General features: G+C 35.1%; 1 protein-coding gene across 1 annotated transcript in view; it reads left to right on the top strand.

Annotated features, from left to right (window-relative positions):
- PLPPR5 (phospholipid phosphatase related 5) overlaps positions 1-16,753 on the top strand; it is a 156,409-nt gene that overhangs the window by 72,430 nt on the left and 67,226 nt on the right. Inside the window, exons 2-3 of the mRNA XM_049765780.1 lie at positions 2,690-2,822; positions 8,371-8,621. Of these exons, the coding sequence (XP_049621737.1) occupies positions 2,690-2,822; positions 8,371-8,621 (384 nt within the window). The remainder of the gene's footprint in view (positions 1-2,689; positions 2,823-8,370; positions 8,622-16,753) is intronic.

The following is a 16,753-nucleotide window of genomic DNA, read 5'->3' as shown; positions in this document are numbered from 1 at the left end:
TAGTTTTTTTAAAACCAAACTCAAGACAAACTCAGGAAATTTGGGAAGGCTAAGGTATAGCTTTAGACAAATAATTGGGAAAGATAGCATGGGTTAGATATGTCCAGACAAGACAGTTTCTTGACAAGCACCTGGTAATGAAATGAGCTATCAGGTCAAGGATTAAGCTTATAGAATCTGACTAGAAGAACTAAGTAACAGTGCGTAAGACTTCAAATGAATTGGGCAGAAGTGATGTATTAAAGGTGAGAGCTAAGGAAGCTAGCATTCATTTTTAGATTTACTAAGAACTTTTAGGTAGCTGTTATATGTTAGGAATTTTAATGTTTTAACAAACCAAGTTGTAATTGGAAGGTTAATAGCCCATTGGAAGAAGCCAGCCTAAGGTTGAAGCTGTGTGCCAGGGACAGCATGTTGAGAAGAAAAGCTTGAGAGAAAGAAGTAGATTTGTAGCTACTAAGTGTGTGGTGGGAGAGGATGAAATGATTGTAGCATTTATACCTTCAAGGATAAAACAGACCTGGTGGAACTGAAAATGAACTCTCAGAAAGTTACTTCTCCCGGAGTGTAGCAGAAAGTAGAGCATGATAAAAAGGAATCTTAAAGAAAGGAAAATGGTGTCAAATATATATATATATATATATATATATATATATATATATATATATATATATATACAGCATATTGAACTGTCAGATTGTTTCTATGTTTGTTTGAGGGCCATACTTGACTCTGGCTCAAGGGTCACTCCTGAGGGTCTTAGGATACGAAATGGGGTACCAGGCACCAAACCTGCATCAACTGAGTGCAAAGCCCTATCTGTTATATATTCAGTCCAGCAGCACAATCATAACCTTTAAAATTCTTTTTGCAGCTTAAGAACCCTATGGAAATCTTGTCTGTCTCTGCACTGGATAGAATGTTTAATTTTCCTGATTCTCTACTACAGTTAAAGTTTCAGGAGGATTTAGCAGACTAAAAGTTTTAATTTTTGCTTATTTATTTATTATATTATTTATCTTTTATACTATTTCCATAAAGTATCACCAGAATGATAAAGCTAAGTTTCCTTCATTTAGTTTAATGCAACATATTCTGGTATGCTGAACCTGATCTACTTAGAAGGAAAAAAATAGTAGTAAAGGAAGAAAAGAGAAAGGAGAGCATTTAAGACGCCTCAATCTATTGCATATTGTGGTTAAAATAGATTAAACACCTCATCTCCTGTGACCAGGGAAAACCTAATCTCCTTCTCTACCTCCATTTATTATTTTGAATATCATCAATATCTTCATAAAGAATTTTGCAAGAAAAGTTTACGGATTCCTGGAACAATACAGAGAAGATTAGCAGGCCACGCAAATTCATGAAGCGTTCCATATTTAAAAAAAAAGAGTTTACGGATTCCCTATGTATTTTAACTTTGTCACATGGACAAAAACACAGTAACAAATTGATAATTAAAATTCGAGCATGTTCAGCCAGAGAGATAGCACAAAGGTAGGGTGTTTTGCCTTGCATGCTGACAACCAAGAATAGATGATGGTTCAATTCCTGGCATCCCGTATGGCCCCCCAAGCCTGCTCTGAATGCAGAGCCAAGAGTGACCTGTGAGCACTGCCAGGTGTGCCCACTCCAAATCCCCAAAATTAAAAATTTAGAGGATGCTATTAACTTTCAGCTGCTTTTCATTTCAATTTATTTCTGCTATAGTTATATTAAATACTATCAAAAGCAAGCTCTGAGACTGTGTCCAAAATTCATGTGTGTCTTTACAGTCCTTGCTTTTCCATCTCTACATTTTCTCATCTGTAAGATGAAAACACCTATTTTAATACATTTCTGGGTGTTTTTGAGAACTTTTTTGAGAACCACTTCAATGAAAGATAGTCCTTGAATAAATTAGCATAGATGTTTAAAGACTAAATGAAGAACTATTGCTGAATCTCTCCAGTTAACTCTATTATACCAAAAACTCAGTTTATTTTATTCTTTCCTTTCCAGCTCTGTATCCTTAAGCAATTAACTGGAGTTCCATGTCTTGGTTTCTTCACATGTAATATGATTCATAATATTCCTGGTTTTGTTTGTCTTCAATTATTTTTATTAAAGTAACATTGCCTCTTAACTTCATGTTTCATAAAGATTAAGAGAATATATTTCACATATTTATTATACTTCTTAATGTCTCAGTAATAAAATGGAATTTTTGTTAGAAAATAACAGCCTGACAAATGAATGGCTTTTGCTTGTTATAAAAATATTCAAACATCTTTAAATTAGTACAAATATATGTTTCTTTCAAAACATTTGAACAGAGACTTGCTTTAACTTATGATAGTCACATTTAAATAAGAAAAAATTCTTTTAAAATAAACACAAAATTGTAGAATAAAAATGTGTCTTTCTTAAAGCAAAGGGTCATTTTACATTTTATTCTCTTATGAAGTATTTTTTAAAAAATGTACATGTATATTCAAATTATTTAACTTAATACTCTTTAATTGATAAAAATATAGTTTATGTATCTAGGAATAATGCATGATAAATAATTCTGGATAAGTATATATAACACAATATAACTATTCTCAAAGAAAATTTATTTCTTGCATTTAAAAAAACTAATAAATATATTTACATGTATAATGATAAAATTCTAACATACTTTAACCTTTTATATTTTTTCAAGATAATAGTTGGAGAAACTGCTGTGTTTTGCTTACAACTAGCCACAAGGGATTTTGAAAACCAGGAAAAAACTATTATAACTGGAGACTGCTGCTATATAAACCCACTGGTGCGGAGAACTGTACGATTTCTTGGTAAGTGTCCATTAAATTGTTTTTTTTTTTTTTGTCACTGAGACAATGTTTATGTATATGTTAACCTTTAAAAACTGCTTTAACTGTGTGTAAATATTAGTGATAGTTTTTGAAATGTTTTCTTTTGCTGTAGAAATTAATAGTACAAGTTATCTCTTTTGAATATTTTAAGACTGGGTGATCTTTTCAAATTGCTTTAAGGTAAAACATAATGTAACACCTGGCTGTTTATAGTTATCTTTTATTTTGTTTTGTTTCATTTTTTGGTCTTTTTTTGTTTTTGTTTTGGGGCCACACCCAGTGACAGTCAGGAATAATTCCTAGCTATGCGCTCAGAAATTGCTCCTGGCTTGGGGGACTATTTGGGACACTGGGGATCGAATTCAGGTTCATTCTGGGTCAGCCGTGTGCAAGGCAAGTGCCCTAGCACTGGGCTATCACTCTGGCTCTGGATGTTTATAGTTGTTAAGAAAGTAAAAACCTGGGGCCAAAGGACTAATACAGCAGGTATTAGGTATTAGGTAAGACTCTTGGCTTGCACCTAATACAACATATGGTCCCTTGAAATCCTATCAGACATGATCCTTAAGTGCAAAGCAACAGTAAGCCCTGAACCCTATGTGTGGTCATAAAAGAAACAAAATATAAAAACTTACACAAAAATATATTACAATTATTTGAGTTTTTTTCAAAACATTTCAAAAACAATACATTATAATTTAGATAGCATATTTAATAATATGAAAGGCAAGAAAATTAGCTTGGTAAAAATAGTATTTCTTGCACTACTGATGAGTTGTTTTAATATAAATAAACATTCTGGGGGCCAGAGCAGTGGCTCAAGTAGTAAGGGGCCTGCCTTGCCTGTGCTAGCCTAGGACAGACTGTGGTTCAATCTCCGGCATTGTATATGGTTCCCCAAGACAGGAGCAATTTCTGAGCGCATAGCCAGGAGTAACCTCTAAGTGTCACCTGGTGTGGCCAAAAAACAACAACAACAACAACAAAAATTCTACCCCAGATTTATCAGAATTTAAACTTATAATTTTATATACTAAATAACATTTTATTTATTTTTTAAAATTTTGTTAGGCTTTTTATTTTTACAAAACTGTTAATGTACGATTTTATGCAGAAAACTTTCTAGAACCACACCTGCATAGTGTCCACCTCCCTATCTCATTGTCCCCAGTTCCTAAGCCCCCACATACACCACACTATATTTCCTACTTAAAACCAGTTCTCAGTTTCTCATGTCTTGGGGCATTTTTTTATTTTTCATACTATATGTTTTTGTATATTATATATAAGAGATCATTCTGCATCTATCCCCTCCTTTTGACTAATTTCATTCAGCATGATACTCTCCAGATTCACCCATGTAGCAGCAAATTGCATGATTTAATCTCTTTTTAAAGCCAAGTAGTATTCTGTTGCGTATATGTGCCATGGCTTCTCAATCTAGTTCTTGGATCCATTCTTGGATAGTTGGATAGTTTCCACATTTGACTATTGTGAATGGTGCTACAATAAATATAGGAGTGCAAATGTCTATTTTGGATAGGAGTTTTTATTGTTAGGGTAAATGCCAAGTGGTGGAAACATTAGTTCATAGAGAAGCTGAATATCTAGTTTTAATTTTTAGGAAGCATTTATATTGTTTTCCAAAGACATTAAACCAGTTGACATTCTTACAAGTAGTTGAAGTACAATCCATTTTCTTCCACATTCATGCAAACACTATGTTTACTCTTTGTAATGCGTGGTAGTCTCACTGGTGTGAGATGATACTGCATTATTTGATATGTAATTATCTTCTGATAAGTGATACAGAATAGTTTATATACTTTTTGCCCACTTATATGTCATCTTTTAGAAAATATCTATTCCTCTCTTCTCAGATATTTATTTATTTAATTTTTTGTTTTTTGGGCCATACCCAATGATGCTGAGGAGTTAATCCTGGCTCTGCTCTCAGAAATCGCTCCTGACTCGAGGGACCATATGGGATACCAGGGGATTGAACCACAGTCCATCCTAGGTTAGCTGTGCACAAGGCAAATGCCCCACTGCTTCACCACTGCTCTGGCCCCTCTTCCTCAATTTTTAATAGGGTTTCTTTCTTTCTCTTATATATCTTGGATATCAACCCATTATCAGATGAGTGGTGGCAAATATTTTCTTTTATTCTGTGGATTGTCTTTTTTGTTCTGGTCAATGTGTCCGTTAGAATATGGAAGCTTATTTAATGTCATTCATTTGTTAACCTTTTCCTCCATTGGTTTGGCCATAGTATTTAATCATTGAAGATACTACTATAGAGAATGGGGAGAAAGAAGGGAACCAAGCAACACGAGGCTTGGCAAGGCTCTGTTTTTTTGATCTGTACAGGCTCTTTTTAAGCACAATTTTACAGGGGGTGGAGAGAGAGCAGAATGAAACAGCCCGCATTACAGAAGTCATTTTACGGGTAATCTTTACATGCCATCTTTACATAAGGAGCACAGGAACACCTCAGGGTTAGTGAAGTTTCAAGGATGTTACAAGCTTCCTGGAATGTATGCCTGATAGGAAACTGTGATATTTCTTAGGGCTCTGGGACTAGCCAATGCTTTAGGTTATGTACTCTGGCCACACCAGACTGAATTCCATATTAGGGTTTGGTCTCTGACATGTCCCCCTTCTGTGTGTAAAAGAAAAGGTGGGTGAAAAGCCTGTCTTAGGCTACCCAGTGGGCTCCCAGTGTCAGCACTCAAATCAATGAAATAATTTCGTTCTGCCCAATCATTAATTATATGCGGGACTGTGACTCTGACTCCTGGCATGGAGCTATTCCCGTCTTTGGCAGCTCCACAGCCAGGACCACAAGGATGGTCTGATTAGCTTTTCAAGCTGCAGGGCATCCTGTGGAAGTGGTCCTTCAGGGCTTAAAAGCCCAACAGAAGCTGGGTCAATAAAGTCAGCGTCCAGAGGCTCTGATACCTCCAGACTTTGGTAATGGACCGCTATTGTCTTTTTGGTGGCAGAGTCAACCTGAGTTTTAACAAAATCTGTTAATTTACTAAATGCCCAAGGGCCAAAAGAAATGAGCAGCAGAAATCCTATGAATGGTCCCAGCAAGCTAGGTAATAAGGTTGAGAGCCAGGGGGACGTGTCAGAGACCAAACCCTAATATGGAATTCAGCAGGACAAACTGACATTTTAATTCTAAAGTACCTTTGTGAATATTTGCAGGTATCAAGAGAATATCTTCTTGAGTTGTGTACTTTCATGTTTTTGATACCATTTCCCCATTCTGGGAAAATAAATGGGTTGCACATCCCTTCTAGGAATGTGTACTTGTTCTTTTCACTATGAACAAATCTATTTGTTCTCTTAGATGAGTATCTAATTTTTCCTCTCCCCCAATAAATTTATTTGACTTAAAAAACAGTCCTTTTCCAGATTATAATCATATAGTTTCCTATGTGTTAACCAGGAACACGTGTTATAGCAGGCAAAAATGAATTATTGGGTTAAATAAAATGAATGCATCTTGGCAAAGATTGCAAGGATATGGAGAAGATGTGGAAATGAGGACTAGCAAATGTAGGATTCTTTTTTTTTTTTTTTTTTGGGGCCACACCCGGTAACGCTCAGGGGTTACTCCTGGCTATGCGCTCAGAAGTCGCTCCTGGCTTGGGGGACCATATGGGACGCCGGGGGATCGAACCGCAGTCCGTCTCCTAGGCTAGCGCAGGTAAGGCAGGCACCTTACCTCCAGCGCCACCGCCCGGCCCCAAATGTAGGATTCTTTTGAGCTCTGTTATCTTATTTTTTTTGCCTCTCTCAAGTTAATGTTTACTTATATGATTCATTATATGTTGATTATATATTAAGATAAAATTTTTCTTGCTTCCTTTTAAATTTTATATAAAACTCAAATAATTAAGCTTTGTTTCATTGCCATTATTTTGTAATTTTGTATGTCCAAAGTTTATGTGCATGAGCCTAATATGTTCTTACATATTATTTTGAAAATTAAATGTCTAACATACATCTAGTGCTGGAAAATTAATCTATCCATTTCAGCTTTCCTGGTGATTTTTATACAATTCCCAACAGTCATACATATCTCTAAGATCAAAAGCAATGAATCATTATAATAGAATTCTTTGGGAATCAGTTTCGTATAAGTTTAAAGTTTTCAAATGAATTTCATTTTCCAAAATTAATAAAATAGAAATATTCCTATGAATATCACATACAAAAACTTACCTATATACATATAAGTGAAAATATAAGCTGATAATTCATCCTCACTCAGCTAAGCAGGAAACATAATTTTGGAATAAGTGACAAAATGCTCCCAATTAAAAATAAAATTTTAGTACTCAAGTATATCAGAAAGTTCCTGATAACTTAGGAGCATTTATGTACTTGACTTTGTAACTTCAGTTATCAAGGCTAACTAACTTTATTTATTTATTTATTTTTATAGAAGCACTATGACTTATAAAGTTATTATAGTTGAGTTTTTGAAATACAATGTTCCAGCAATTATCCCGCCACCAGTGTCAACTCCCCTTTATTAATGTTCCTGGTTTCCTCTCTTACCAACTTCCTACCATGAGCCTGCCATAATGATTCTTAGAATATTTTTTAAGTTCTGGTGTAAAATTAATGTATCTTAGTACAATAAATATAATTGAAAATTATAATTTTTATTGCTTTACTGTTTACTAGACTACACATAAACTCAATTAAATGCACAAAAGATAAGGTGGAACTAAAATATGAACTGTTATATTAAAATATTATATTAAAATATATTTCTGAAGGCACATTGGATATTAGTCTGAAAACATTGTGTTTTAATTAAGGTTTTTTACAATATTGAGGAAAGCAAAAACTGATAGCATTGATTTTTTTAACTGTTAATTGGCACCTCCAGCAGAGTTAACATCAGTTTGAATAATCTTGAAAAGCATTATTGAAAAGAGACAACTGTTAGCATGATATTTTGAAATATTTGAAATATTTTGAAAAATAAGTTAAAAGTCAAGATTAATTGTTTAATAGAGAATAACTCATGGAAAATGGTCTCTTACTTTAAAAAAATCATATTACCCAGCAAATTCTAAAATTATTTTATTTTTCTTTTTGGGCCATGCCTGGTGACACTGAGGGGTTTCTCCTGGCTATGTGCTCAGAAATTGCTCCTGGCTTGGGGGACCATATAAGATGCTTGGGGATCGAACGTAGGGTCCTTCATAGGTTAGTGCATGAGAGGCAAATACCCTACCAATTGTGCCACTGCTCCAACCTCAAGCCTTAAAATTCTTAACTTTTCAAACTTTTGTCTTTCATACTCATGTCTCAAACCTGACATGAATAAAAATATAGCCACTATTGACTATATTAACATGATGTTACTTCGGACAAAAGGATGCAAATGAGACGGATAGGTACATACATAAATTATTATGTATATACCTCACTGTTGTTTTATCGTAACAAGAAATGGAAAGTAAATTTCAATATTAAAATGGTTTATTTTCTTTCTTAGGAATTTATGCATTCGGACTGTTTGCTACAGATATCTTTGTAAATGCTGGACAAGTAGTTACAGGAAATCTGGCTCCACATTTCCTTTCCCTGTGTAAACCTAACTATACAGCCCTTGGATGTCAGCAATACACCCAGTTCATCAGTGGGGAGGAGGCCTGCACAGGCAATCCTGACCTCATTATGAGAGCAAGGAAAACATTTCCATCCAAAGAAGCAGCTCTTAGTGTCTATGCAGCGATGTATCTGACAGTAAGTACCAATGATGAACCAATTTTGCTCTGTGTTCATTTCTCCCACCATGTTTCTCTGTTTTAATGAAGGTCCCATTACCAGCTTTCTGTGGGTCATTTAATTTATCTTAATAATAGCTGTTGATAATATGAAATCAGGTGACTTTTCTGAGGTTGTGTATGGATAGTTGCATTTATACTTGTGAATAAGTTTGTATTTGTGTTAACTGTGACTTAATGTTAATATGTCGGTCTGATAGCCATACCTCTGACTATGGAAGAGTGGAAATAAGAAAGCTACCCAGGGTATTTAGTCATTTACTCAAGCTCTGATGTTTTCTGTTAGAGATACAGTAAGATGCACTTATTAATTTGAGGAAACTTTATTGTAACATATCAAGCAATATTTTAATTTTCCCCACAGAACTAATCAAAATATAGTTCTAAGTAATTTACAAAATTTGCTATCATTAATAAGGGGAAGAATTCCAATTTTGGGATATCTCTGTGGAAGTAACAATCATGGCTGGATAGAGAACTGTCTGCAAGAATGCAAAGAATAAGCAAAACTCTAGATTCTATTGACTCTTGTCTCTATTATTATCAGCTTTGTCCTCTATCACCAAGATCTACCACCCAGCTATACAGTTGAAAGGTTCTCTGTAGGTCTTTGTATTGATTCAGTAGGAAATTAAGAGGTGAGAGCTTGGAGAAATAGTACAATAGGGAGGATACTTGCCTAGCACATCTTCTGCCCTTGTTTGATCCCTGGCACCATATATAGTCTCCCAAGTCCTGCCAGGAGTGATTCCTGCACACAAGAATTTTGGGAGTATGCCTTGAGAACTGCCAGGTGTGACCTAAAATCAAAGCAGAGAGAAAAGTTGAGATATTTGATGAGATGAGTTGCGAGAAAAGTTGAGAACTCTAAGAACTTTTGAATTCTTTCTAATGATGTCAATACTACTTCTTTATAATTTTAGCTCGTTACCTAAAACATAAAGAGACTCAGAACTGACTTGAAACAATAACCAATCATTTCAAATGACTTGAAAAACACTTACATTGAAGAACTATTGACTCTGGAATTGTTTCTTACTTTTCTACCGTGATATTTCAGATTAACCATAACTGAAGATGAACATGATATCTTTGAAAATGTCAAACACTTATGTGAGAATTAAAAATGAAGACCACAAATTAAAGGGAATGTGTAGGAATGGGTAACTAGTATTGTTTATACCATTGCTACAATGGTAGGCTGATTTTAGAGTGTATGTATATGCATTTTGATATTTTAATACTTTTATTTTGGGGTCAAATATAACAGTGGGTAGGGTGCTTGTCTTATGTGTGGCTTACCCAGGTTCAATTTTACAATATTTAATATGGTCTCCCAAGCACTGCCAGGAATAATTTCTGAATGCAAAACCAGGAGTAATACTGAGTGTCTATGGGTAGGTGTGAGCCCAAAACAAACAAGCAAGGAAAAGAATTTTGTTCTGCTTTCTTTGGGGACCCTACCAAGTGATGTCTAGGGAGCCTGCTGGCCACTCCTAGTGATAACCCAACCACAGTAGTAGTTCTGTTCTAAGGCCCAATGATACAGTACTGCTGCATTGAGTACTGTAGTATTAGAAGTTACAAGAACCAATAAGAAATGCTTGCGGATCCTCGAGGGCTACAACTGAAGATACCCAAGCAGGGGTCTTCAAACTACGGCCTGCGGGCCACATATTGTATTTATTCCCATTTTGTTTCTTCACTTCTAAATAAGATATATGTAGTGTGCATAGAAATTTGTTCATAATTTTTGTTTTTATTATAATCTGGCCCTCCAACAGTCTGAAGGACAGTGAACTGGCCCCCTGTTTAAAAAGTTTGAGGACCCCTGCAAGAGAGTGTGTGGTGTTAGGGATTGAACCTGTGTTAGCATCCGGAAGGCATATGTGCCATCATCTCTGTACTATTGCTTTTACCCCTATTCTTACGCTTTTAAACCAAGTTAATTTTATTCATCACTTCCTGACTTAGAAAGAAATCTCATCAAGAAAATTGTTATAGAATTAAGACTCAACTCCCACACTTTTTTTTATTATTCTCTGTTTTCTGACTTCTGTCTGAATTTTCCTTTGTGTCCTCTCAGTTCTTCCAAATGATTATGTTTCATTTAATTTATTTATCCCATCAGTTTTGTGTTTTATTCCACATTCGAATGCATATTTTATACATGAGATGGATTTGCTTATTTCCATATCACTGACCTGATTTACTGTATATCCCACCATTCCTACCATATGAAATATTCAGCTATAGTGTAGAGATGTAAAACTTATGATTTTTTCACTTATTGTTATCTAACTGTGATATTATTATATATTATGCATATATATGGGAGGATTTGGAAATGAATTTTAATATACATATATTTTCAAGCCCATGTCTTGAGAAAAAATTCAGATTACTCCTGGACTCCACATACTATTACCCATAATCTTAATACTGCTAGGTGTTAGACATTTGTTTTTGTAAAAATAGTAAATCTAGGCTCTTCCTATGAATATGGTAAATGTGGCAACTATACAACTTGCAGTGTTAACAAAGCTAGCCTTAGGAGCACTTCTTACCTTGGAAACTTTTGAATGATCTAGGGACATGGTACTTGATTCATATGTAGTTAGGAAAGGGGCTAACAAACTTTCTGTTCAATTGCTTAAATGAAAAAGGCCAATTGGCAAACTGAGTTTGAGAACTTCTGTGTTACTATAATAAAATACTCTTATTCTATTCTAAATATTTTCAGAGGCATAAACAGACATTATCCTTGTCTGTACTAGAATACTATTATTTTTTAATCCCTGTTCCATTGACATTTGTTTTAGTCACTTTTTTTTTTACTTGGTTTGTTTTAGTAGATTACTTATAGGAATTTATTTTAATAACTTCTGATTTAGGAATTATATTCTGTTAGTTCTGAAGAAAGACTTAGAGGTGTCCTTAGTAGTAACAATAATTGTCATAATTATTATAATAATAAAAATCATTGTATATTAATATGTCACACTGTAGCTGCTTCACCTTTACTAAATCATATATACATAAAATTAAAATGTATTTATTATTTATGCATTTCTTGTATTTCACTGAAGTTTACAATGCCTGATTAAATTACAATTATTATTTTTTAAAAATACAGTTATTATTCTCATTTTTCAATGTGGACAATCAAACAGAGAATTGAGTTGCATGGGCCTCTGAGAGCCACATCTTTCCCTGGCTACAATGACTTCAGATGTTCCTGAGATAGAAGACTAAAACATTATTAACTGTAACACGTGTGTCTGCTGAATTTTTTCCTGCATAAACTCAGAATAAGATCAACATGGTTAGTGCCAACTGTTCAGATGGTTAAAGAAAAAGAATTTCATAAAAGCCATAAATGTATAACTAATCAGCAATGCAGACTAAAAAACATGATCCTTGCTTATAATTACATTGAAGAATACCTCTGTCTCTTTAACAAAAGATTCTGTTCTTTGCTAACTGCTTTTCTCTCTTCTCTACCATCAATTTGTGAGTGTATGTGTGTGTGTGAGAGAGAGAGGAAGGGAGAGGGAGAGACAGAGAGTGGGTGGGCGGCTGCTATGGCAACTCTGAATATAACTCCTGCTGCAAATGTAAGCCATTACATTCAGGTTTTGCTATTATATTTGAACTTATATACAAATATATTTTCCCCAAATTAGCTAGAAACACCTTGAGAGAACTTTATAATAGGAATGTTGGAGTGTTTCAAAGTAATCTAGTCTCAAAAAACACTTGCCAGAATGTTGATAAGTGAGAAAAAAAAAAGGAAAAACCGCCATATATTCATTATTCTCTATAGAAATAGGCCTGTTGTTTTTAGGTGAGATGAATGTGTCTCATGTGTGTACGTGCTATAAACATATGTGGGCACATGAATAACAATAATAGCTGAACCCTAACAGAGTATGTGAAGAACTAAGTAATATTTTCTCATAATTCTCTGTGGATTCATAAATAAAATTAAAGAAATTGAAGTCTCCTTAGCTTAGACTTTAATTAAGCTTTGGGGGATAATTTAATTAAAAATTACTTTTTTTTGATTACTGAGAACTTTCAGGAAAACAAAAAAAAAACCATATCTGGGGCTGGAGTGGTGGCGCATGGCATAAGGTGTCTGCCTTGCACAGGCTAGCATAGGATGGACCGTAGTTTGATCCCCTGTAGTCCCATATGGTCATCCAAGCCAGGAGCAATTTTTGAGTGCATAGCCAGGACTAACCCTTGAGCATCACCAGGTGTGGCCGAAAAACAAAACCAAAAACAAAAAACAAAACTATACCTATATTTGCAAATGCTGCTTATATTTTAGGAAAATTCTGAAAGTTATTTAACCCTTCGATATTAAATTTGTCATTTGGTGTTAAATTGCAATAAAGCAATACATAAATTAACTTTTTGGAATAATATTTAAATTTGCCTAGATATACATATAAATTAAAATTTTATGTATAAAGAGATTTATATACAAAGTATATAAATATAATTGTAAATGTATAGATATAATATGTAGACACATAATATTTCTATAAATATAAAATATATTAAATATATATAATTGGTTGTTTTTCCCAATTAAATCTAGCAAACTTCAAAGTTGACAATATAGGGCAACTTTTCAGATAACTTCATAAATCTCTGAAAAGGAAAGATATACAATAATGTCTTCGGTCATTTTAGATTTTTCTAAAATAGTGTTTTGTTTTTTTATGTTTGTTTTTGATTTTTGGGCCACACCCGGTGACGCTTAGGGGTTACTCCTGGCTATGCGCTCAGAAATTGCTCCTAGCTTGGGGGGCCATATGGGACACTTGGGGATCAAACTGTGGTTCGCCCTAGGTCAGCAGCATGCAAGGCAAATGCCTTACCACTTGCGCCACCACTCCAGCCCCTAAATTTTTTAAATAATAATCAGCAGCTTTTGTTTGCCTGCTTCTGTTATATCTCTTGCATGACTAATTTCCCTAAATGTGAAAACAGCAGTAGTCTCTTACCTTAATAAGCTGCAGCTTGGTCTTGAGTTTTTCTAGTGTTCATTACTTGCTGCTCTCCTGATTTCCATTCTGTTGACCATTTGATTGAGTATTACATGACATTGTAACATAGTTGGGCCTCTTCCAGTCTCAAAATGTCCTTATGCCAGTGTATATTCTCTTAGATAAACTGTTCAAGCTGTCAACATATTCTTTTGGCCCAGTTTGTGACAAGGTCAGTCTGATTTAAATGTGGAGAAAAAAAATGGGAGACTTCATCTAGATGTGATATCATTGTTCAGGGATAAGAGGACTTTTCATGAATCATGCAATTTATAGACATTTCCTACATATTATTAGAAATCTCCAAAATATTATTTCCTTCTCCCTCATTGTTGGTGATCAAACATCCATCTGATCTTGATTTCACTTCTCAAACAGAAAGTTCTTCTAATAAACTTATTATTTACCATGGATAGCAGTAATTGTTCACAGAGAGAAAAGACAAAATATAAATAAGCACATCTGCAGTGAACTGTCTGTATTTTTTTTTGCGACTGTTTACCTAATCTTATAAAGAGTCATGAGCAGATCTTTACTGTAGACTACCAGAATTTTGAAAAAAGCATGCCATGTTACTTGAAGCAGTTAATTTCATGTGACTGAGCAGGGATTGGATCTGAAGAGAGAGTTGACAGAAAAAAAATATTCTGGACTTGTTTTATGTATTTGTCTTTGATAGTTGCTGAGATTTGGCTCATAACAGAAAACTATTACTCTAAACCTTCATAGTAGCATGACGAAAATTTTTTTTTCAATTCTTTTTTTTTTAATTTATTTATTTATTTATTTATTTTTAGTTTTTTTTTAATTTTTATTTTTTTATTTAAACACCTTGATTACATACATGATTGTTTTTGGGTTTCAGTCATGTAAAGAACACCACCCATCACCAGTGCAACATTCCCATCACCAATGTCCAAGTCTCCCTCCTACCCACCCAACCCCCGCCTGTACTCTAAACAGGCTCTCCATTTCCCTCATACATTCTCATTATAAGGAAAATTCAAAATGTAGTTATTTCTCTAACTAAACTCATCACTCTTTGTGGTGAGCTTCCTATGGTGAGCTGGAACATCCAGCTCTTTTCACTTTTGTGTCTGGAAATTATTATTGCAAGAATGTCTTTCATTTCTCTTAAAACCCATAGATGAGTGAGACCATTCTGCGTTTTTCTCTCTCTCTCTGACTTATTTCACTCAGCATAATAGATTCCGTATACATCCATGTATAGGAAAATTTCATGACTTCATCTCTCCTGACAGCTGCATAATATTCCATTGTGTATATGTACCACAGTTTCTTTAGCCATTCATCTGTTGAAGGGCATCTTGGTTGTTTCCAGAGTCTTGCTATGGTAAATAGTGCTGCAATGAATATAGGTGTAAGGAAGGGGTTTTTGTACTGTATTTTTGTGTTCCTAGGGTATATTCCTAGGAGTGGTATAGCTGGATCATATGGGAGCTCGATTTCCAGTTTTTGAAGGAATCTCCATATCGCTTTCCATAAAGGTTGAACTAGACGGCATTCCCACCAGCAGTGGATAAGAGTTCCTTTCTCTCCACATCCCCGCCAACACTGTTTGTTCTCATTCTTTGTGATGTGTGCCATTCTCTGTGGTGTGAGGTGGTATCTCATCGTTGTTTTGATTTGCATCTCCCTGATGATTAGTGATGTGGAGCATTTTTTCATGTGTCTCTTGGCCATTTGTATTTCTTCTTTGTCAAAGTGTCTGTTCATTTCTTCTCCCCATTTTTTGATGGGATTAGATGTTTTTTTCTTGTAAAGTTCTGTCAGTGCCTTGTATATTTTGGAGATTAGCCCCTTATCTGATGGGTATTGGGTGAATAGTTTCTCCCACTCAGTGGGTGGCTCTTGTATCCTGGGCACTATTTCCTTTGAGGTGCAGAAACTTCTCAGCTTAATATATTCCCATCTGTTAATCTCTGCTTTCACTTGCTTGGAGAGTGCAGTTTCCTCCTTGAAGATGCCTGTAATGTCCTGGAGTGTCTTGCCTATGTGCTGTTCTATATATCTTATGGTTTTGGGGCTGATATCGAGGTCTTTAATCCATTTGGATTTTACCTTCGTGCATGATGATAGCTGGGGGTCTATGTTCAATTTTTTGCAAGCGGCTATCCAATTGTGCCAACACCACTTGTTGAAGAGGCTTTCCCTGCTCCATTTAGGGTTTCCTGCTCCTTTATCGAAAATTAGGTGGTTGTATGTCTGGGGAACATTTTCTGAGTATTCAAGTCTATTCCACTGGTCTGAGGGCCTGTCCTTATTCCAATACCATGCTGTTTTGATAACTATTGCTTTGTAGTACAGTTTAAAGTTGGGGAAAGTAATTCCTCCCATATTCTTTTTCCCAATGATTGCTTTAGCTATTCGAGGGTGTTTATTGTTCCAAATGAATTTCAAAAGTGCCTGATCCACTTCTTTGAAGAATGTCATGGGTATCTTTAGAGGGATAGCATTAAATCTGTATAATGCCTTGGGGAGTATTGCCATTTTGATAATGTTAATCCTGCCAATCCACGAGCAGGGTATGCGTTTCCATTTCCGCGTGTCCTCTCTTATGCATGACGAAAATTTTAAGGTCCAGTGCTTTAGTTTTCCAATAGTAAGTTATGCCTATTGAATGAGTCAAAAGTATTTGAGCATGGGATTGTTGTACTGCTGTGATTAATAGTGTTATATCCATTGTTACTAGGTAATTGATTTTTTTTGCCACATCTAGTGATGCTCAGGGGCTACTCCTGGCTATGTGCTCAGAAATCACTCCTGGCTTGGGGGACCATATGGGACACCGGGGATCGAACTGCAGTCCATCCTAGGCTAGCACGGGCAAGGCAAATGCTTTACTGCTTGCGCCACCATTCTGGCTCCAGTAATTGTTATTTCTTCACTCTGTCTTCAGCCAGGTAATATTGGCCAGGCTGAAGGAAGGTACAGAAAACATTGAAATATTCATTGGGTTTCAGTGTTTTCACTAAGTTTTGATCCCTTGATTTGTCTTTGAATCATTCTC

Source organism: Suncus etruscus, chromosome 19 (genome assembly GCF_024139225.1).
Source record: "Suncus etruscus isolate mSunEtr1 chromosome 19, mSunEtr1.pri.cur, whole genome shotgun sequence".
Lineage (NCBI taxonomy): Eukaryota > Metazoa > Chordata > Mammalia > Eulipotyphla > Soricidae > Suncus > Suncus etruscus.
This window is presented reverse-complemented; position numbering and strand designations above follow the sequence as displayed.